Source organism: Xenopus laevis, chromosome 2S (assembly GCF_017654675.1).
Source record: "Xenopus laevis strain J_2021 chromosome 2S, Xenopus_laevis_v10.1, whole genome shotgun sequence".
NCBI classification, from domain to species: domain Eukaryota; kingdom Metazoa; phylum Chordata; class Amphibia; order Anura; family Pipidae; genus Xenopus; species Xenopus laevis.
Genome location: NC_054374.1, coordinates 48,270,051 through 48,294,308, shown reverse-complemented (window position 1 = coordinate 48,294,308; position 24,258 = coordinate 48,270,051). Strand labels below are relative to the sequence as shown.

Sequence of the window (24,258 nt, the reverse complement as noted above, 5' to 3'; positions counted from 1 at the left end):
ATTTCTACAATATTTACATGATATCCACAGGTACACAAGAAGTTTAAAGAATATATTTTTTTTCAGGTTCATTCTTTCTAGAAAAGCAACTCTAATGACAAACCTTACCAAGGAACAAAGGTAACAATTGTGATAAACCGTTTTGTTTTCGGCAAAAGCTAAAAGGCACCAGCATCAGAATGTAGTTCTAGCAGAAAACTGTATTATATTTACATCCCAGTAAACTGAGGAACTTTCAGAGCTTTGTTGATTAAATTGACAGTATACTCCTGTTTTCAATATGACTTCAATGAATATAGCCTGTTCTATGGTTTTGGTTATTTCTTGAGCTTAATATGGCAAACAGGGAAACTGAAGCTACTCCATGTTTGGTTCTTGTTATAATTAGATCACAGGTACACAGATAACCATGTAATGCTAATCTGGGCTATCCAGACCACAAGGAGTTAAGTGTCCAGCTAGTGATATGAGCATGGGTTACATTGCGACTCACACATCAGGATCAGGGCCTTTGCTAAGTGGAAGTTTCCCATGTGGGTGTAGTGGAGTGGTTAGGGAGAAGAAGTCTAGCCTAACACCCTATACACTGTGGTTCCTTCACTAAAGGCATACAAGGAAGCCTTTTGGGAAGCTACTCCCTGCTACTGATCCTCGATAGAGCACACAACTGCTCTTTCTATATAACCTGTCTATCTCACTCTCCTATAGAGTCTATGAACGATCTATCCTGCTCTTACTAATTCTCATTCATGGGGTTTCCTGGTCCCCGACTTAAACACTAAAGGTGCTGTCCCTTTAGGGCGGTGACTTTACTGGGCCTTGGTGTCCCCAGGCTCGATGGGCACATTCAGATGGTTCAGACACCAGCAGCCAAAGAGGAAGATCCACCCCTTTCCAAACAGTATATGGAAGTGTGGTAGGAAGTGGTCATTACACCCTTTGGCCAACAACTATTGGTTATGCAAATATAACTAGAAATTAGATACATAGGCTTTTGCCTAATAACTAGGGAAGTAAAAAATAGGGTAGGGACTTAAAGCCATAGGAACATAATAAAACCTTTTGGTCCCTACAACCATACAACCATAATGGAGGTAAATTATCTTTGCACTGTAAATCTAATCTAATTATCTACCTTGCAAGAACCAAACATAAAGTAGCTTAAAACAATAGGCAAAAAGTATGTTCAGCACAAGCACTATTAATTGAGATCATGCTGAACAAGGGGATATACCTCCCCTTTAATTTGTAAATTTGTACATTGATATACCTTGATACACACTATCTCTCAAACTTCAAAATCTTACATTTTCTTTAAACTTGAATGCTACAAAGCAATTTACCATTGTGTAACCCCTTTTTGGCCACCCCCTGTGCCAAATGTTATACATCACATTTTTCTTACCAATGCAAGTTCTGAGTTCCCTTTGCTAAGTGAAAGGGTACTGGGAATAACCTCTCATGGCAGTGCCTCCACCTAATGGGATCTGGGAATACACCTGCGGTGTGGCCCCATTAGGAAAACATTCAAACACACAAAGTACTGTGTAACAAATAACTTTATGTAAGTCCCTTTTCCCCAAAAGAGCACAATTGTCCCCAGGTAGCGCTATCTGTCCCAAATACCTTTCCCAATGGACAAGAAATTGGTTCCCACATGGCAGGCACACAAAAAGCCTGTTTCACAAACAGGAGATACGCTGGATCCTTATTCTTTTTCTATCCTCCCTCAGACACAACTCACCCAGGAGATTCACTCAGATGGGTAGGCTCCTCCAGAGCTGCAACAGGCATCCACAGCAATGAAGTCCTTAGAAGCTCCAGGCTCTCCTAGCCAAGCATACAACTTGCTTGAAACCTTCAGGGTATTGCTCCCAGTACTGTCCATAGCGCGAGTACAATAAAACCCCCTTTAATCCTGACCACCAGCTTCCAGTGCTGTCTAAAGCACGAACACTCAGAAATCCAGATTTGGAAATCAGGAGCTTCAGAACCTCCTGGTCTAGCTCCCAGGCTTGGGGTTGCCGCACCCAAGCCTCAAAGGCCTCCTGCCTCTACATCTTGACGGCCAGATTCTTACTCCTACTCTGTCTTCAGTGAAGAAAAATCAGCAATTCAATCATGAGCATGTCATCTCCTATTTATAGAAAAGTGGTGCACATCTAGTGACATCCTCCGGTATATGCCATGGTAGACCCTGTAGCTCAAATCCAGGGGATTTCCAGACATGTGGTTTCGACCATAGGGGAATTAACCCTACAGGTCCCTACAATTGTTTAAAAACTTAAAATTTCAACAGTGTAGATTAAATGTACAGAAATACAGGAGACAGTGACAATGAGTGTAGAACAACCTCTATATTGAATAATCATATATAACAGTGGCTCAAAGTGCTATAATAACACTCATAAAGAACACATTTTAATGAGTCTCAACAGAGTGAAGATATTTTGTTATATTTGCTTGTATTACATTTTTTTCAAAATACTTTAAACAGTTATGTTTTGTAATTATCCAGAAAAAGAAAAATCTGTGAGTACTATGCCAAAGTCATGGGCACTGATGAAGCATTACATGTAAGTTACAATTAGTACATAAACTATTGCTATTGTAGCAAAATTATTTGCATAAATGAGCTTTATTGTTTCAAACCCTTATACTGCAATAGGACAAAATGGAATTTTAATTACAGAACATAAATTTTTGTAATGTTTTGTGAGCAGGGCCCTGCTATCCTGTTTTTGTTGTATTATTGTAAGACACTGTTTTAGATAAATTATTGTTTTGCATAACTTACTGACATTATACAAATAAATAATATATCCTCATCATACTTTACTACTACTATTACTATTATCTTTTTTTTAATATAGTAAGTTACAGTAATACATAAATCATAAAGTGCTGTGGCATATTTACACTCTATATGATTAACCTTTACTGGCACCCAAGAATTTAGCCATAACAGGAAAGCTCCTCTCTGCCTTTTATCTATATAGACATAGTTACATAGTTAGTTACATAGTTAAATTGGGTTGACTATGTAACTAACTATGTAACTATGTCTATATAGTTATAGACGTTCTCATTTCATGTTTTATAAGATTTAGTTAATACATTTACAAAACATAAACTTTGACATCAGCATTACAGGAATATTTATGAAATGACATAGAAAAAACTCTTCCGTGTCAGTTCTATCATTCAAGTCCTTTACACTCTAAGAGCTGTTTCAATTGTAGTCACCTAATAACATAGCTCTCTAAGGCAGAACAAGCATTTACAACAAGTTATACAATTATTTGTAAGCAGCAGAATGGTGTATTCTATTCTTTTCTTTTTCAAAAATATTCTTGTACAGGTATGGGATCCGTTATCAAGAAACCCGTTATCCAGAAAGTTTCAAATTACGTAAAGGCCATCTCCCATAGACGCCATCATAATAAAATAATCCAAATTTTTAAAAATGATTGCCTTACTCTCTGTAGTAATAAAACAAACTTGTACATGATCCAAACTAAGATATAATTAATCCTTATTGGAAGCAAAACCAGCCTATTGAGTGCATTTAATGTTTACATAATTTTCTAGTAGACAAGGAATGAAGATCCAAATTATAGAAAGATCCATTATCTGGAAAACCCCAGGTCCTGAGTATTCTGGATAACAGGTCCCATACCTGTATTGTATATGGTTAATTTGAAAACATGACCAGCTTTTATATGCTGCTTTCTAGCCAGTACACTATGAAGAGAAGGACTGGTCTAAGGAGCAGTACTCTGGTGGCTGTTACACTGCATATTTCCCTCCTGGAATTATGACTCAGTATGGAAGGTAAGACAGGAAATAGGGGAGATCATATTTGCGCCGGCCATTAGTACAAATATGAAAAACATTCTGTGTTTTTGGAGACCTTAATCTGATATTCTCCATTATGCATTCAGAAACTTATCCAGTTATACATAGTAGGTAATAATAAGAAGGCCATTTGTGTCTCAGAGACTATACAGTATTCCCAAGGCTCAGAAAATACCTTATGACCTTCACCCTTCCATGTAAAGAGAGGTTTATAACTCTATACAATAATAAAAGCAGCTTTGTAAAGGAATTTGTAAAGGCATAAAACTAAATCAAGTCAAGCAAATGTGAACTGGAATTTATTACATGTTATCTTATATATTATATTCATATATGGTATGCACATTGCGGCCAGTTTATTAAAGGGGTTCCTACTACGAAATTAGTGTTTATCTGTGTCCCACTTAAAGGGGACCTGTCACCCAAAATTATTCAAAATCCTATTTTATCACATTAGTCAAGCAAAATGAACTACATAAATTATTTGAATCTTGTTTCCTTCGGTCTGGGAATTCATAATTATAGCAAGCAGGCAGGAGCCATTTTGTGGACACTGTTATTAAGGCAAGTCTTGCATCATCTCAGAATCTTGTGGGGGACCCGATGTCCATCCCCATGCCCTGGCTACACAATTCAACGATGAAGAGAACTGGGGAATGTGTGGAGAGTAGTGAAATCTAGGAAGTGCTGAATGGCAAGTTATGCCTAAGGCATAGAGAAGGGGCAGGCAATATTTGATTGATATCTGAGAATTTTAAATGAGCTTACAACAGTTACGAATGCTTTAATTAAAATTAAAAAAATGCTTTAATTAAAAAAAAAGAAATGGGATTTCATGTTTAATTTGAAAAGGACTTTTATTATACAGCTTTTTGTGTCTTGGTGACAGGTCCACTTTAAGTTTTGTAAGCAAAGTGGGCAAGGTTTAGTAAATTGTATGGAGAGGAACATAGAATTTTCTGGCTGCGGTGGTGCAAATGGTAATTCCAGAGCTCATTTTTGGCCCATGGGCTCTGCCCATTCTTATTCTATTCACAACAAGAGCAGCTGGCATATTAGGTATGAGGGAGTTCAGGCACATGCAGCTCAATCACATCTTCTGCCCAACGTCAATATCCAAACCTATTGATACTAAAATTTACAGTCAGTGTGAGAGTGTGTATGTATGTATGAATGCTGGGTTTCATTTGTAGGGGTTGAACTTGATGAACTTTGGTCTTTTTTCAGCCCTATTTAACTATGTAACTATGTAACGCATAGAACCACAGTAAGTGCTAAGGAATTGATCAAAGTATTTTTTAAATATAGAGAACAAGTTGATTATGAATTGACTTAATGGAAAACAGAAATACATTAAGTAGTGGTGTATATCTCTTGATAAAGGCTCCACTGACTTTTGCAAATCAAAGTCCTGTGCTTAGTATCAGACCACTTTACAACTATTTGTAACCTGGACAACATTTCTACATCTCAAGTTAATAAATAATTGGAAAACTTAAATCAGCATTTGTATCTACTGGATGAATCCCATCTGGCTTAGAAAATATTGAATTCTTGTGTCATTATCTTTTGGACACTGAGTCTTACAAAACTCTCCTTACTGACATAAAATATTTGTTACATTAATTATTAAACCCTGATCCATATTTTCCCACTTAGTAGAAACAAAACTTATCTGCTGATGGTGTAAAAATCTGAATGTTAGAAGTGCCACGATCCGTAGGAACCAGCATATTAGGTTGTTTTATGCAACAGCTTATGTGTAACTCACAAACTGACAACTGACCTTTATGGGTGACCAGCGCCATCCTGGATTGACCATTATTCTTCTGTAGAAACACTTACAACACACAATATATCATTTTTACAGATCACAAGATTGAAGGGAACAACTTTGTTCACTAAGTGCCTAGATGGTGCTTTTTACCCTAAAACAGGTGCAAGTGTAACCCACCCATGTCACATCAGCCAGCGCAGGCACTGGATCCCCACACTCTTTCAGTATATAAACACACAACTGCTCACAAAGTACTTGAATGGAGTTGTTCTTTATTGAAGTGGAGTGCGCTTGGCTGGAGTCCTGTGAAACAGCGGGAAACACACTGCCCCTCTCATGTACACAGCAAGTCCACCAGCCCACCTACATTACAAAAGGCAGTTATTAATAGATATCTCTCGGAACACAGTACAGGATTTTTAATTTTCTAATGGAGTATACAGTATAACATAAAATACATTAAACATTAGTAGATAACACATATCTCCTTGCATTGTGATAAAAAACCTCATAATCAGGTAACAGGGTGCCGCTTAGACTGGGCAGATTTCTCAAATACAGTAGCAGGCATCTTGTCAAGTACTGTGTGCTCTGCAGGGCTTCACTGTAAACTTCAGCTAATCTGCAGTGCAAACTCAGTAAAGTTGCTGCACAACACACAGTAACTGCACAGAGCATGTACAACATATTGCAGTGGATGAATTAACTTCTAGAACAGAGTATTTTATGTTTTCATTAACAGAACAGTGACAGAGCCCTTCCCTTTCCCAGGGTCGGACTGGCCCTGCGGTACAGATCCGCACCCTGCACCTCTTCCTCTCTTCCTGCTGTGACCAGCCGGGCATGGCAAAAACACTATGGAAATGCGCACGCTTTTGGCTGCATGCACACATGCGTGGTGGAGGGCTGGAGGGGGGCACTGAGGCAGCAGCCCCAGTGGGCCCCGAGCCCCCAGTCCGACCCTGCCCTCTCCTATAGATCTTAATACACTGGGAGAGACAAAAACCGTTGGCAATAATCACTAGGGGGTTTAGGAAGGGCCCATTACAGAGATATAGTTTGGTATATATTCTCCAATGATTTAATCTATGATATCAAACAATCAGGTTTAGTCAGATATCACTTGTAACTAGGGTTGCCACCTGTCCGGTTTTGACCTAGTATTTTGAAGGGCTACCTGGGTCAAAACTTCCTGCCTGGCTTTCCAAATTAGGAAAACTGGGCAGGATTCCCCTTGATTGACACGGCGATCGGCATTTGTCGATCGCTGTGTCATAACCCCACCCCCTGATGTCACATCACTAACCCACCCCATCCGCATCAAATCCTGGTAAGTGTGTTGGTACAGCCCAAAGGTTTTCCATCCTATTATTCCTTTAACCTTTAGCAAACCAGAATTATTTGGTTCATATGAATAAATTGGCAATGAAAAAAGGGCAACTATGATGGGTTGAAGGGGCAAAATACAAGTCTTTCTTCAGCTTTAACAGATGTTAACAGATATGTGATTTTATATCTATGAATGCTTGATAAAAGAGAAAATTAATTAATACTTACCGAGATTTTCTTTTCCTGGCCATACCCCCTGGCAGCATAACAATTTGGGTTTTATCCCTATACTGGTCGGACACAGAAGGGTTAACAAGCAACCTTACAAATACCCACCCCCTTCCCGCCCTCACCAGTCTTTACCTGATGTACTGGACGGACAATGAAAAGGGTGGGCATGCTGTCAGGGGGTATGGCCAGGAAAAGAAAATCTCGGTAAGTATTAATTAATTTTCTCTTTTCCTGGCCATCCCCTGGCAGCATAACAATTTGGGTTAGTACCCTAGCAATTAAATGGGAGGGCAACTGAATGATGCTTGATAACAGAATTTAATTAGGTTACAGCTGCGGCCTGCAGTACTGAACGTCCAAACTGCGCCAAAGACGCAGATCTAATATTTAATTTGTAATGTTTAATAAATGTGTTTGGAGTAGCCAATGTTGCAGCCCTGCAAATTGACTCAGGTTGTGCTCCTGCTTCTGCTGCCCATGACGATGCAACGGCCCTTGTGGAATGTGCTTTGATCCCCTCAGGCACCGGCTTACCCTGTTCTTTATAGGCTTTCTGTATTGCCGTCACTATCCATCTCCTCAATGTTGCAGTTTTGGCTGCCTCTCCCTTCCTAGCCCCTTCTGGGACTATAAACAGCCTACCAGTTTTCCTGATGCCCTCAGTCCTTTGGAGGTACATCCGTAGACAGGCATGCACATCTAGAGATCTCCATCTCGATTCCTCTTGTGTCCCAACCTCCAGAATGAAGGCTGGTAAAACAATCGGCTCATTCATGTGCAGAGAAGAGACTACCTTAGGCAGGAATTGTAATATTGGTCTAAGGACCACTAAATCCGCTTTGAAGATAGTATAAGGAGGCTTAGATTATAACGCTTGTAGCTCACATGCTCTCCTGGCTGATGTCAGAGCTACTAATAGGACAGTTTTCAGGGTGGCATTTCATAGTGTGGCGTGTTCAAGAGGTTCAAAAGGGCTATCCACAAGAGCATTCAGGATTAAAGGCAAGTCCCAAACCTGAGTGAGTTGCTTAAGTGGTGGAACAATCCTGATTGCTGCTTGAAAGAATCTGGAAACCAAGGGTTCCACTATCCATCGTCTTCCCAGAATTGCGGATAATGCTGACAATTGTACTCTGAGTGTACTCAGGCTTAGACCCTTCTCTAGGCCTGACTGTAGGAACTCAAGAATGTTTGGCACTGATGGGTTCCACAAATCCACAAAATTCTCACTTGCCCATGCCTGAAACATTTCCCAGATCATGTAATACCAGTGAGACGTATTTGCCTGTCTTGACCTGAACAATGTGTTAATCACAGCCTCAGAACAGCCTTGTTGTCTTAACCTTCCCCTCTCAGCTTCCAAGCCATCAGGTTCAACCTGGCAGGGTTCGGATACCTCAGAGACCCCTGAGACAAAAGATCCTCCCTGTCTGGTAGGCGAAAGGGATTGTCTGCCGCCATCCTCCTCAACAATGGATACCACGGGCAACGTGGCCAGTCTGGAAGTACCACCACTGTTTCCATCCTGGTGAAAAAGATCTTCTGTAGAACTCTGAATATCAATAGAAAGGGGGGAAAGACATATGCACATAGACCTCTCCAATCCTGGACTAGCGCATCCACCGATGTCGACTGGGGACAAGGGAACCTGGAGAAGAAGTTCCTCACTTTCCGGTTCAAGGCTGTAGCCATCAGGTCTACCTTTGGGTATCCCCACCTGGTTATGATCATAGTGAATACTTCTGGGTGAAGACTCCACTCTCCACCGTCGATCCGCCTCCTGCTGAGGAGATCTGCCTGTACATTCATTACTCCCGGTATATGAAGAGCAGTGATGTGTAGTAAATGATTTTGAGCAAACTCCATGATCGGAAGTAATTCTGTCATCATACTGAGGCTCCCTGTGCCTCCCTGTCTCTTTATATATGTGACTGCTGCCACATTGTCCGAGCGGACCTTGTAGTTCTTTCCTGAAAGCCTGAAGTGCACATGCCACTGCCCTCAGCTCGAGGATATTTGATGGAAGATAGTACAGCTCCCTGGCCCAAGTCCCTTGGACTGACAGATCTGCTATGTGGGCTCCCCATCCTTGACCTGAAGCATCGGTGAACAGCTCTACATATTCCGGCTCCTGCAGAGGCATTCCTCTCATTAGGTTGAATAGAGTTGCCCACCACTGCAGATGATGCTTCAGCTTCCAAGGCAACCATATTGTCTGATTCCAGTTCAACTCTTGATGCTTCCATTGGTCCAAGAATACATGCTGGATTGGGCGCATCTGCCATCTTGCCCATTTGACCAGTCCTATTGTTGATGTCAGGGAGCTCAAATATTTCATTAATTGTCTGGCAGATAGATAGTCTAGTTCCAGCATGGTCAGAGTCATCTCCCTGACCTTGGAGATTCTTGCCTGAGGAAGAGATATCATTCCTAAGACTGTGTCTATAGAAGCTCCTAAGTATGTTAATCTTTGGACTGGACTCAACTGACTTTTTGCCTCATTGAGAATCCATCCGAACTCTTGGAGAGTTGCTTTGACCTTGTCTCTGTGCTGTATTAAGATGTCTTTTTGTCTTGCCACTAATAAGAGGTCGCCTAGATAGTGATATAATTCTAGACCCTCTTCTCGAAGCTTTGCAATAACCAGCACCAACACCTTGGTAAATGTTCTGGGAGATGTGGCCAGCCCGAAGGGAAGGCAAGTGAACTGTAGATGATGACAACCTATTGCAAAACGAAGAAACCTTTGATGTTCTAAGGCCACCGGCACATGCAAAGAGGCGTCCTTCAAATCGATTGTACAAAGCCAGTCTCCCCTGTGTATGGCTGCCTTTATAATCTGAATCGTCTCCATTTTGAAGCTTTGGATCTTTAGTCCCTTGTTCAGCTTCCTTAAATCCAAAATGGGCCTCATCTCACCTGAAGCCTTCTCTACCAGAAACAGAGGGGAATAAAATCCTCTTCCCCTCTCTTCTAACGGAACCTCTACTGCTGCCCCCTTGAGAAGTAAGTCGGAAATGTATTGCTTCATAATTTCCCTGCTCGCCACAGATCGTGGCCAAGGGGTAACACAATTGTGAGGGATTGGCTTTTGTATGAATTCCAGCCGATAACCCCTTCTCACAATGGACAGAACCCAGGAGTCTTGAAAATGTCTCGCCCAGACTTGAAGAAGCCTTGCTCCTACTCTTGGAAGCTGGACAGGCCTCCCGTCATTGTGACTTCTGCTGGGACTTGGGAGTTCTTGGGGCCTTGGCCTTTCCACCTCGAAAAAAAACAGACTGCCCTGTCTTCCAAGATGATGACCTAAAAGTCTCCCTACCAGGCCTATAAGCTTTAAAGTCGTCCTTCTTCCTTGAAAAATACCTGTCCCATTGACGTTTTGGGGGATCTTTAAATCTCCTTGGAGCCTGTGGAAGGAATGTGCTCTTTCCTCCAGATGATTTGGATATTATATCCTCCAAAGCTTTGCCAAATAACATCTTGCCCTCAAATGGGAGCCTGCATAATGCATTCTTTGAGGCAGTGTCTGCAAACCAGTACTTAAGCCAAAGGGCTCTACGAGCTACTACTGATGATGCCAAAGATCAGACAATCTTGTTAAATCTCCAGCGGCCCCCGGGCAAAAAGATGTCGCAAGTCTCAGATCCTCCAGAGCTGCCAAAATCCTCTCACAAGGCTCCCCTTCTCTGGTCCTCTGCACTAAATCCTCTATCCACATCGACAGGGCCTTGACCACTGAAACTAATGATACTGCCGGTCTCAACATGGCTCCAGTCATCATGTATAACTTTTTTTTTTTTTTTTTAAACTTCTTTTTATTGAATTTTACAACAGAGTATCCACAAGGAGAGATACTTATCACAAGAGAAGAGAGAAAAGGAAAGGAAAAGTAGAAGAAAAGAAAGTGAGGCGGAGGGAGGCGGAGGGAGGGGCCGAACAGACAGAGTAATCATATACAATAATACAATGCATATAAGCTAGACCTTAGAAAACATGCGGACTGTTGGTGTCAGGGTTGAGCACCCAAATCATCCAAATTGCGATGAACTTGTCCACGCAGCCCCTAGTGAGGTAGGCAGCCTTATAGCAGGGCAGTGCCTTATTGACTAGTTCTTTCCAGGTTGCAAGTGTCGGTGGGTCAGGCCTGTTCCATTTCAAGACTATCTGTTTGCGTGCATAGTAGAGTAGCAAGTGTAGCAATGTTCTGTCGGACCCATTATCGACAATACCCTTTGTCAGACCCAACAGCGCCAGAGCAGGGTCCAGGGGTATCTCGAGGACCATAATTTTAGATATAAAGGCTATCAGCTGTGTCCAGTAGGTCACTAGTTTGGGGCAGGACCAGATCATATGTATCCAAGTACCCGGGTGGCCGCAGCCACGAGTACAACTGTCGTCCCTGATGGGAGTGATGTGGTGGAGGCGCTCAGGAGTTAGATAGGAGCGGTGGAGGAATTTCACCCGAATCAGCTTGTCTCTGCTGGCTATCATGGGTTGAGTCAGCAATCTGAGAATTTCTGACCATTTATCAGGGTCTAAGTCCACAATGTCCCGAAGCCATTTGCCATAAGTGCCGAGCTCCTGCCGCTCTTGCCGTGATTGGAGGGTTTGGTAAATGGTGGAGAGAGGTTTGGGCACATCCAGGAGTTGCAACTTAGTTTCCAGTTCAGAAGCTTGAATCAGCGTCTGAAGGCCGACAAATTGCTTTTTCGCCGCATGTTGGAGTAGGCAACTCCGGAAAAATGCCGCTTGACTAACTGGAAAAGAGGTGCGTATTTGGTCTCGATCGAGTAATTGGCCCTGGGGGAACAAATCTTTCACAAATCTTAAGCCGGCTGTGGCCCAGATATGATAGTCGGGAATGTCTAGCATAAGAGGGAGATTCACATTGCGCCACAGCGGGGCATGCGGGGAGTACACAGTCAATCCCTTGGGGGTAAAAATAGATTGTGCCAACTTCCAGGCTGTGATAGTGGTGGTCATGGACCTGGTTACCATTGGGTGTGCCTCCCGTCCCCTGTATACCAAAAGCCGCAGGGCCTCCCTTGACCCCAAGATGGCAGCTTCCAGCGTCACCGCCGAGTTCGAGCAGTCTGACTCAAACCACCATCTACCTGTCATCAGGATCGCCGCCAAGTAATAGTGGTAAAAATTGGGCAAAGCCAAGCCGCCTGCCTGGGGCGATCGTTGCAAGGTGGTGAAACTTATCCTCGGGTTTTTGTTGCCCCAAATGAAAGAGCGGATCTGGGAATTCACCTGGGAAAAAAAATATTTAGGAAGGCATACCGGTGTATTCCTGAAAACATATAAGAATTTAGGGAGAAATTTCATTTTGACCAGGTTGAGTCTGCCATACAGCGAGAGAGGAAGCGAAGCCCAGCTTGAGAATTTAGTTTTCATGTCAGTAAGAATAGGGTCAATGTTGAGTTTCCTATATTGGGTAACATCTCGTGTAACCTGGATCCCAAGATATGTGAATTTGTCCACCCACTGGAGAGGGGAGTCGGGAGGTAGGTGATTTTTTGCCTCAACATCTATCGCAAATAGGACGGATTTTCCCCAGTTTACTTTTAAGCCCGAGAACTTACCGTTCTCATTAATAACACTAAGTAGGGTGGATAGTGAGTGGTTGGGATTGTCTAAGAAGAGAAGGAGGTCGTCCGTGTGGTACCCCTGCTGGCTATTTCGTTCAGTAGGTCAGTTAGATGGGGTCCCAACAGTTGTATGTGATGTTTGTAAAACTCGGCTGGAAGCCCATCTGGACCAGGAGCCTTGCCAGCTGGGGAAGCTTTCACAGCCTCCTCCACCTCCTCAAGAGTTATGGGCGCTTCCAAAAGTCCCTGGCTGTTGGCAGAGAGGTATGGCAACTGAGCGGCTCCCAAGTATGTAAGAATGTTCTCTTCAGTTTGCACAGATTTGGATGCATATAAGTCTTGATAGAACAGTTTAAAAGCATCTAAGACACCGCGGGGGTGCGTAATCAAGGTGCCATTGGCATCTTTGATAGTGGGAATCGTGGCAGTGGGTCTGTCTTCCCTGGCTAGCATCGCTAAAAGTTTCCCCGCCTTGTCTCCGGTCTCGAAAATCGTGTATTGTTGTCTAAGAAGGTGTGCCTGTGCACGTTCAATGGAGGCCAAGGACAGGAGACGGGCTGCCTGGAGCCACTCATTCCTTGACCCTTCAGTGGGGTCACCTAGGTAAGCCTGTTCTTTTTCGGCAGTCTCCGCTTCCAGGGAGTCTATCTTTTGGGCAAGGGATTTTTTAGCCCTGCTAATCCCCGAAATATAGGCTCCCCGAGCCGTGGCCTTAAAGGCATCCCATACCGTAAAGAGATCCGCTGTATCTGGGTTTACGTGCCAGTATTGAGAAACCGCGGGGTGTACTACTGCTTCCACAGTCGTGTGCCCTACCCAGTGAGGGGGAAGCCTCCATATCCTATCTGGCGGATCTGGGTGTAATCTAAGGGTTAGAGTAAGCGGGGCATGGTCAGATATGCCTCTCGGCAGGTATTCTACCTCCTGTATGAGCGGCAGGGAATCAGGGAGGGCAAATACCAAATCAATGCGGGAGTGGGTTTTGTGAGAGGCCGAGTAACAGGAAAATTCCTTTTTAAAAGGGTGCTTCCACCTCCAAAGCTCCGTGAGGCTGTTAGTGCTGGCCCAGGTGTCTAGGGGAAGCTTGCTATAATGTGCTCCCGAGAGCGTGTCAGTTGTCGGTTGCAGTACCGCATTGAAGTCCCCAAAGAGCAGAGTTGGAGCAGGGGTGAATCCCGTTAGGGCAGTAGTGATTTGGGTCCGAAGTAGATTGTCAGAAGCGGGGGGGAGATAGATAGAGGCTAATGTAAGAAGGAGCCCATTAATCTGAGCTTGCACTATGACATATCGTCCGTTAGGGTCCTGTTTGACCTGCCTCACCTGAAAGTTCAGTTTTTTGTGGACCAGGATAGCCACCCCCCTGGAGTAAGTTGAGTATGTGGATTGAAAGGTTCTGCCTACCCAAGCCCGTTTCAAAGCCAAAATTTTCTGCCCTGTCAAATGGGTCTCCTGTAAAAGAAGTATATCAGGTTTATACCTCTTGACGAAATCAAAGACAAGGGTGCGTTTCAGTTTGTCACCTAGCCCTCTAACATTCCAGCTAACGATCCTTAGGTCCGTCATGTGTGTGGTGGATATATGGTCGGAGCCGCTCAGTCCCATTCCCCCGCCTGGAGTTCGGCCCTCCCCTCAAGAGTGCAAAGAAAGAAAAGAGTGGAAAAAGAAGGAGAAAAGGGTAGAAAGAGAAACATGTAGTGAAAGACATATCAAAGAACATAAAATAATACATGGACACGTATCAAAACAGTAGAGGTATCCCGTGTCCTGTGAGTCCCAATCCTCTTGGCTTCTACCAAGAATCCCCCCTCCCTGACCCTTCTGGAACACGAAGAGTCCCGATCCCCTAAACTAACTGCCGAAGCGGGAGGCACCCCGTAACTATCTAGAAAGTTAGTTTGACTGTCACTTAGCAACAGTGAACGGCTAGAGCCAAATAAACAACTTTACCCTTCCGAAAGCAGTGTGTCTTGACGCTTGGGTTGCCTCGTGGTGGCCGCCAAGGCCGATGGCAGCCTCCTGGGAGAGTACCGTGCCACACCATATCGGTCTTAGCGCTTGTCGAGCCACTGCCCGACCTCTTCAGGATCTGTGAAGAACCGGACCTGCTGGCCATCCACGACCCGGAGCCTGCTAGGGTACATCATACTGTATTTGATGCCTTTGTCGCGGAGCCTCTTCTTCACGTTCTGGAACGTGCGGCGTTGCCTTTGGACTTCCGCAGAGAAGTCGGGGTAGAATTGTAGAGTGGCGTTGAGGTACTTGACTTCCCCTTTCTTTCGCGCAGCCAGCAGGATGGCGTCTCTGTCGCGGTAGTTCAAGAGGCGTAGGATGAAAGGTCTAGGCATAGCCCCTGGAACCTGCCTCGTGGGAATTCTATGGGCCCGTTCCACCGTATAGGCCGAAGACAGGGCAATAGGTGCCAGGAGCTCTTTAAGCAACTGTTCAGTGAAGTCGGCCGGGCTTAGGCCTTCAGCACCTTCCGGCAGGCCTATAATGCGGACATTGTTGCGACGCGTTCTATTTTCTGCGTCTTCTGCCTTCTGCGATAGCAGCTTGACCTGGCGCTGTAACTCCACGATAACCGGCTGTTGCTGGCGCAGCGTGTCCTCCGCCTCACTGATGCGGTGCTCAGTCTCTGTAACCCGGCCGCGGATTTTAGCCATGTCGGCCCGGAACAGGGCGATCTCCGTTTGGATCTCGACACGCAGGTCGTCCATCTTGGCCGATATCGCCGTCTGGGATTCTTTAATGGCCCCCAGCAGCATGCTGGACTCAGGGGAGATATCAGCTGGGCGGTCTGTGTCTGCGCCGGATGGTTCCGACATACCTGCGTGTGTGTCCGTGCGGGCGCAGGCCGCGCGTCTCGTCAAAATGGCGTCGCCCTCACCCCTGTGGTGTTGCTTAGGGGCAGAATGGAGGGATTTTGAGCGGCGGTTGCGGCTGCGGGCACTCATAAGACAGTCTTGGCAAAAGTTCCCAAGGTCTGGAGGGCGAAATGCGGGTCAAGAATGTGACAGGGTAGTCAGTCAGGATGAATTCCACACGGAGCTCTAGCCGAACACGTCTTCCCGCTCGCCCTACATAGCCACGCCCCCTCATGTATAACTTTTTTAATTCTGTTTCCATCCTTCTCTCCATTGGCTGTTTCAGGGTGGAAACATTGTCTATTGGTAGTGCAGTCTTTCTGGACAATCTAGCTACTGGAGCATCAACTGTTGGAGGATTGCTCCAAATTTCCTGAGATTCTGGAGGAAAGGGATATAGTTTCTCCATCTTCGCCTCTACCAGAACTTTTCTAGACATCCTTTGCCATTCTGCAGAAATGACATCTTGCACCTCCTTATGCACTGGGAAGACATGTTTTCTCTTCCTGGCAAAAAACACACCTGTGTCTGTCTGGTCCTGCTCCTCAAGGACTAATGTGTGTCTCACTGCCTTAATAAGGTCTGGAACAAATTTCATATCAAAAAATGAATTCTCTTCCTCCTCATCTGAAGAAGAAAAGTCTGAGTTAATCACCTCAATCTGATTAGAATGCGGGTCAGCAGGTATCTGACTTTCAGAACCCTTTGCCTCTTGAATTCCTAAGGCTACTGCCTGAGAAGCATCCTTAGAAGTTGAAGGAATCTCTTGAGCAGGTATACGCTTCTGAGCAGGTGGAATATCAGCGTCACCTTCGAAAATCTCTGCAATACAATCACCACATAATCTCTTGCTCGGTAATGTAGGCTTTTTGCAGGCTTTACAGGCTCCAATGTCCTTATCCTGAGATCTTTGCCTTTTCCTGGCAGTATCTTCAACAGGTGAAGTAAGCCTAGAGTGACAAACACCCAATTATTAATGCACTTTTTTCAGCGCAAAAACACTCAGTAGCTCTAAACCCACCGTGAAGCCTTCGAGGTAGCAGCTTTCTCGGCAGCCGGATCCATCACAGATGCGTCAATGCGGGTGCAAAGGCAAAACTGCACCCGTTCGGAGGCAAAATAAGGCACCCTTTGATGACGTATGTGCCTCCTTGCGCCACTACGGACGCAACCTCCCCCCGGCTGTATAGGGACCCACTCCTGAGAAGGCGCTATGGCGATCACAACGGAGGGGCTTCAGGCGGAGAAAGTGCATGAAAAACTGCGCCTGGAATCTGGTCCCGAAGAACCAAGTGGGTAGAGCATACAAATCCCCAGTCCGGCCAGGACAGAAGGAAAAAAGACTGGTGAGGGCGGGAAGGGGGTGGGTATTTGTAAGGTTGCTTGTTAACCCTTCTGTGTCTGACCAGTACAGGGATAAAACCCAAATTGTTATGCTGCCAGGGGATGGCCAGGAAATATGTATATATGTGCATTTGTTGGGTGTGGGTTAGGTGAAGGATTTCTTTGTTAAACACAAATGGGCATCATATCAGCTGCTTTTGCGGAAGAAGCCTGAGGCAAAAATCTCTTCAGGTGTGGATTCAGATGTGGATTCTCAACAGATGCTTGTTTGTTTCTACAGTGTTATTCGAAAACCGGTTGGAAAAATGTATTTTGCTGGCACAGAGACCGCTACTGAATGGAGTGGATATATGGAAGGAGCTATACAAGCTGGTGAAAGAGCTGCAAGAGAGGTATAATGTGCATATCCTCTATTAATGGGACAATGATTCTAAATTAGTAGAATAAATAATGTAAGTATAGGGGCTCAGTAAATGCAGTATAAGTATAAGAAATTGATATATGATACACAGACACTGAGGGGCACATTTACTAAGGGTCGAATATCGAGGGTTAATAAACCCTCGAATTCGAACCCTCAAGGTAAAATCCTACGAATTTGAATATCGAATTCGTAGGATTTACCACTACGATCGAAGGAAAAATCGTTCAAACAATGAAATCCTTCGAATCGAACAATTCAAAGGATTTTAATCCATCGATCGAAGGATTTTCCTTCCATCAAAAAAACCTTAGAAAAATAATGGGGAAGGTCCCCATAGGCTAACATTGTACCTCGGTGGGTTTAAACTACCGACGTATGTAAGGTCCCATTTGTAACCAGATATAGTAAGCAATTTTATATGATATTGGATATAGTTAAGAAATATATTCCGATCTTATGTGCGGATGATGACTTCCATAAAATATTAAAAGGAGGAGTTAATAGTATACCAAGGCGGTCTCATACATTGAGGGTCCATTTATCACCAAGTATGTACAGGGAAATGAACAGGGGAGATCTAAGAAGTAAGGGCTTTTTGAAGGTAGAAGGTAGCCATAAATGTGTTAGTCGTAGATGTATAACTTGCCAACATATGAAAATTTCAAAAGAATTTAAGTCTACGGTGACAAACACCAGCTTTAAAATAAGAGACTAAATTAATTGTAACACATCCACAGTGGTTTACTTGATAACATGTCTGAAATGTCAGAAACGAATGCACAAGTAGACCGCTAAAAGAGCGAATACGGGAACATCTGAGTCAAATAAAAAATCCAAAAACAGTTGAAAAGAGTAATATAACGAGACATTTTTCAAAATGTAATGGAAGTGATGTAACATACTTTTCTGTACAGGGAATAGAAAAGGTAAGATTGGGGAGTAGAGGAGGTAATTTAGCAGGGCTGCTAGCAAAAAGAGAATTGTTTTGGATTTTTTATTTGCATACTCGGTTACCACTTGGTCTGAACTACGAGTTTGATGTAACATGCTTTACTTAAATCATAATGTAATTGGATATATTTATAATGAGGTGGATGTAGAGATATATGGGGCAACTAAGATAATGTGATATATACAAATAATAATATCAGGATAGAGAACCTTTGGGTATCCTAATATGTTAATTGAATAGGTTTGAGCTATAACAGAGTATAGGTAGAAAAACAATGTTAATATGACCAAATTGAGATGTGTATGTTGCTTTAAAAAAAGAAACGTGAGGTGGCAACACGTGATTGGTTTTAACGTTTGGGGAGGGATTTCCTGGGGTATAAATTTTGTGACCAAGTGTAACAACAGTAATGCCTATGAATAAGTGCCTGTGGGTGTGAAACGCGTAAGGCCTACTCTGTATGCCTACTTTTTAATATTTATGCTGAATAAAGTGTGACTTTTTTAACTTTGAGAGAATTGATTTGGAATATATCTTTGGAATTTTACCGACATATGTAGTCAAAGTTTTTTTTAAAGTGACAGTACTTCGACTATTGAATGGTTGAATAGTCAAACGATTTTTAGTTCGAATCGTTCGAGTCGAAGTCGTAGTCGATGGTCGAAGTACCCAAAAAAATATTTTGAAATTAGAATTTTTTTTACTTCGAATCCTTCACTCGAGCTTAGTAAATGTGCCCCTAAGTTTATCTCTATTCATTTATTTCATTAGTTATTCACGACTGTAGCAAATCAATCATACATCCATTCTTTAAAGGGGTAGTTCACTATTATATTAACTTATAGCATGATGCATACAGTGATATTCTGAGACAGTTTGCATTTGGCATTCATTTTATATTTTTTGGTTTTTCAACAAGTTAGGTTTTTGTCCAGCAGTTAATCCAATTTGGAATTTCAGCAACCATCTGGTTGCTAGGGTCCCATTTATCCTAGCAAAGCAGCAAAGCAGTGGTTTCAATGAGAGACTGGAAATTAATAGGAGAGGGCCTGAATAAAAAAAACTAAGTAATACAAAGTGACAATAGCAATACAATTGTGGCCTCACAGAGCAATTGTTTCTTTTGGCTACCAGGGTCAGTGACCCCTAACAACCAGATAGCATTTTAAATTGCATCCACCAAAAAGGCAGAAAATGAAGGGAATGCCAATTAAAACAAGTTGCATAATTGCTAACAATAGAACAGAAATTTATAAAATACTAAATGTTAAATACCTTGTTACAGCATTTTTTATGCACATTATATTAAAATAAAAAAAAAAGGAAATGGCTAATACATTTTATTGCACCTTTTGGATGCACTTTTGTGTCAAGGATTTGATTTGGTAACTTAATCTTTTATGCAGATATTTTAAGGTATAATAAACATTTATGATAAATTGATTTGGGAGTGCTACCTATTTTTCAAAGATTTCTATATTTTATATATGAGTGAGTCACACGTGTATATAGACCAGCCTAGATCACTACCTACATATTGTGTAGAATTTGGATCCTGTCTAGCATTCAGTCAAGTTTTTGTATAGAACAATATTTTAAGATAAACTCAAAATAAACACAAGCATTTAGTGGTTTAAATAAACATGAGCACTTATTGGATTGCTAACCCCCTTCACGTTCTCCTTTCAATATGTATCTTGAAGCTGAAATAAGATTAGCATTATTTATGATCATTATTATTATTTTATGATTTATGCCTTCAATTATTTGCTGGTATTTGTTCTTTTTAAAAACATAAATAGAATGTGGTTCTTATGAACTGTCAGGTGTAATTTTCCTATTCATAATTTCTAGTGTAAGGGTATAATATTTCTAGCAAGGACCAGAATAATAGACAGAAATAGGTACCATTATTTACACACAGAGTATTTAACATTAAAACTTAAATCCATTTCAGATAATGTTCCAGGTGGGACTTATAAAAGAAGACGAGATATGGAAGTCAGAGCCTGAATCTGTGGTTAGTTTTATTTTCTTATGTCTTTAGAAAATGTTGTACAAGGGTTATTTGAGCAGTTACATGAGGTCACATATTTGAAAATGTAAGTTCAGGTACATCAAAAGAGTGATCAAAAGGATAAATTAACAGCTACAAGTCATAACTGCCACAGTCAAAAACAAAAGGAGTATCCAAAGTATATAAAAGTATGGAACCTGTTATCCAGAATGCATGGAACCCGGGATTTCCGAGATAAGGGGTCTTTCTGTCATTTTCATAACTCAAATCTACTACATAATAATTAAATTATTAATTAAACCCTATTTAATTCAATAAGGAGTAATTATATCTTATTTGGGATCAAGCACTTGGTACTGTTTTAATATCACAGGCAAAAAGGAAAATTTTAAAAAATTAGAAGTATTTGATTGAAATGGTTCTGTGGAAGATGGACTTCCCGTAATTAAGAGCTGGATAATGGGTTTCCAGGTAATGGATCCCATACTTGTATATCAGATTTACTAGCAGCATAGTAGGGCACATGTCCTCTGACTTGAGCCTTCCTCTCAGTCCTCCAGCCCCCCCCCATTGAATAATTGTATTTGGATTAGCTGTCCTACCTAAAAATTTAAGTGACTTTGTCTCTGGCCTGTGAGCGGAAGGTAAAGCAGAAAACATATTATGCTGAGCTAAAGTAATGCTTCTAGCTAGTAAACTTTGTTTGTTTCAAGTATGATCTTGGGGACATCTTACTGAGTGTATGTTATAGATTGTACAATGATGTAAGTGATTCCATAGTGATGTAATCATAGGCACAAAGTTTCTTGCAGGTTTAGTGGTTCGTAGCAACCAAGCAGGTAGCTGGTAGGTTTACTGTTCACCTCTTTGAAACCAAACATCTGATTGGCTACTGGACCAAGGCAAACTTTGGGCCTTTTATTACAGTGTCCCAACATTTTATAGTGCCATGGCTATCGGTCGTTCAGTTGATCGGACAGGTTCGAAAATTTTCTGTCGGCTACTGATAATGTCTCTGCATGTATTGCCGATCTGCCAATATCGTGGGAGACATAATCTGATCTGTTCTTTTACTACTTTATTACTCTGAAAGGTTAGTGGCAGGTCGGGAGATTGTGACGTCCGATCATTCATCCAATATTTCAGGTATATCTGCACGTCTATGGCCAGCTTTAGAACCCAGGGGGGAATGCCATCTGGCCCTTGCACCTTGTTCAAATTAATTTTCACTAAAGCTTTATGAACCATATCCTTAGTCAGCCACTGACTAGATTGACCTGAGCCAACAGTAGAGCTATGAGGTGGGCCTGTGAACTCTGACTCCTCTATTGAATAAACTGAAGAAAAGAACTGATTTAGCACATTTGCCTTTTCTGTATTTGTTACAACTCGTTGGGTGATGGAGAGCCATCAGTGCCAAATATGAAGATAAAGTTTCTTCCATTTGTATAAAGAATGCCCTGAATATGTATTTATTGGATTAGGAAAAATACTGAATCCTATGTAAAATACTTACCCAATTAATGATCTGAATCCTAATGTACCGTAACATATGGCATTCCAAACCCAGAACAAACCCCAAGGTCCCAGCCTCAGCTTAGATGAAACAAACCATGTTTACTTGCAGTGAGAAAGCATAGCCATAGGAGTGAACCAGAGCCTTAGCTGTCGGCTCAAGTAGAGCAGTAGCAACGCAGACAGCTCAGGAATACAGGTCCCTGGTTCAACTCCAGGCAGGCTGTTACATTACCCCCTGCCCTAAGGGGGGACCACTGGACCCCTAGACTTACTAGGGAATTTAACATGAAGTAGTCTTTTTGAGATGGTCTGCAAGGACAACAGAGGCTGGAACCCAAGATCTCTCCCCAGCACCAAAACCTTTCCAGTGTACCAGATATTGTAATTTACCTCTGGAAAGGCAAGAATCCACTAACCTCTGTACCAAATACTCATGCTGACCTTCAACAGAAACCTGAGGAGAATTTTGGAGCTACCTGAGGGAGAGCTTAGCGTTCTGCTTGCCAGGACAGGGGCTGACACAGGAGCAGCAGGTTGCTGCTGAATAAGATTCAACCTTGTGGAGAGTCCCTGGAGGCATTGTACAATCTAGTCCTGCTTGAATTATTGTTCCCTGAGGAGCTGGGGGAGACTTGCCAGGGTTGCTTTCTTGCTGGCAGGGGAAGCAGCTGTGACAGTGCCAACCAGACCAGAATCAGAAGCCAGGAGCATAGTCAGGATAAACAGGCTGGAACAGTACCAGACAGACAGTGCAGTACAGAATCAGGAGCGTAGTCAGGATAAACAGGCCGGGGTCAAAACCCCAAAGTCAAGATACAGAAGAGTGGTCAAACAGGCATGGGTCAGTTCTGGGTGATTTCCTATGATTAACCAAACGGGCAATCACCGATTGCCATGTCACAACCCTGCCCCTGACATCACAACCCCACCCCCTTTCCGCACTATCCCTGCCTGTTACATCATGGCTCTACCCCCTGTCCAGAGTTAGATGGGCTAAAAGGTGGCAACCCTACTTTACAGACCAAAGTACATAAAAATAAAATCTGTATTCAGCTCCAACTACCAATCCTTGTGTTAATGAGACAACTATACACCAAGGTACTGACTCCAAAAAGAGACTAAAAACATAAAAACAAAGTCAGACAAAGTAGGAAAATTGTTTTCAGTTCATTTACTAATGAAACCAAATTGCATTCTCTTGCTAGGATGTTCCAGCAATACCAATCACAACAACATTTTGGGAGCGCAACCTACCATCTGCTCAAGGATTAATTAGGTTTATTGGCTATTCTACGTTCTTTGGAATGGCTGCTGCTGTTGGAGCTTTTGCATACAAAAAAGGATTTATCACCCAAATGTGAAGAAGCTACAGGATCACATCTAAACCCTCTAACCAGTCTGAGCTTTGCATTAGACTCTGCATTGTTTAGGCTAAATGTAAATGTAAAGGGGATGGGGAAGTGTGTTTCAGCTGAATTTATACAGCTTTTACTGAAATATTCAAGACCACACAATACATTTAAATGGAAAGGATGACTCTGCCTTAATGACTAGTACTGCACCTATGTAATAGATTTGATTTGTTGCAAAGCATGTTTACTTATAAATATATAATATCATACAGTAACAAAAATGTTTTTTCCTTTAAACCTGCCTGATAAATACAGACGCTCATAACTGTAAATGTACTGACACAAAAACAGACCTGCTCACTAGTAGTATTTAAACCTTTTCAAATATTTCATGCCACCGCTGTCCAACATGAGTCCATCAAACAGAATGTGGCAGCAAACAGAATTTCATTTCCCCCATTTTCTCAAGTGCTTCAAACACATCTTTTCATGGAATACTCATTTCACTTTTCAAAAAAATATTTTATTTAAATTCACATTAAAATATAGATACATACTGACCCTCACATGGCCCACCTTACGCGTTTCGCACCTTCTGGCGCTTTATCATAGGTGTCTCTCATAGACACCTATGATTAAGCGCCGGAAGGTGCGAAACACTTAAGGTGGGCCATGTGAGGGTCAGTATGTATCTATATTTTAATGTGAATTTAAATAAAATATTTTTTTACTGAAGAAAAAAGCCTTGGGACAGATATCTTTTGATATAAATCTTTTTGCATATGATTGCCTGTGAACTGGGGCGAGTCCCTTTGGCTTAATTAAGGCAGTAATCAGATGTGGACTCCCGATCAATCAATACTTTATTGAACGATTACTGACAGATATTTCTTTGCTTTATATAGAAATAGTTCTGGATCATTGCCTCACAGTATCAACTTTGTCTGGACACTAGCAGTTCTCCTGGGCAGTCAGTTTTGGGTTAATCAATCAAT

The 24,258-nt window shown here is 42.4% G+C and overlaps 1 protein-coding gene across 1 annotated transcript in view; it reads left to right on the top strand.

Moving 5' to 3' along the window:
- Positions 1–23,819, top strand: part of LOC108709415 (amine oxidase [flavin-containing] A) — a 42,885-nt gene extending 19,066 nt beyond the window's left edge. The window contains exons 10-15 of the mRNA XM_018249216.2: positions 67–120; positions 2,519–2,576; positions 3,737–3,834; positions 17,281–17,392; positions 20,334–20,396; positions 23,117–23,819. Coding sequence (XP_018104705.1) covers positions 67–120; positions 2,519–2,576; positions 3,737–3,834; positions 17,281–17,392; positions 20,334–20,396; positions 23,117–23,272 — 541 coding nt within the window. The 3' untranslated portion in view covers positions 23,273–23,819. The remainder of the gene's footprint in view (positions 1–66; positions 121–2,518; positions 2,577–3,736; positions 3,835–17,280; positions 17,393–20,333; positions 20,397–23,116) is intronic.
- The last annotated feature ends 439 nt before the right edge of the window (positions 23,820–24,258 follow it).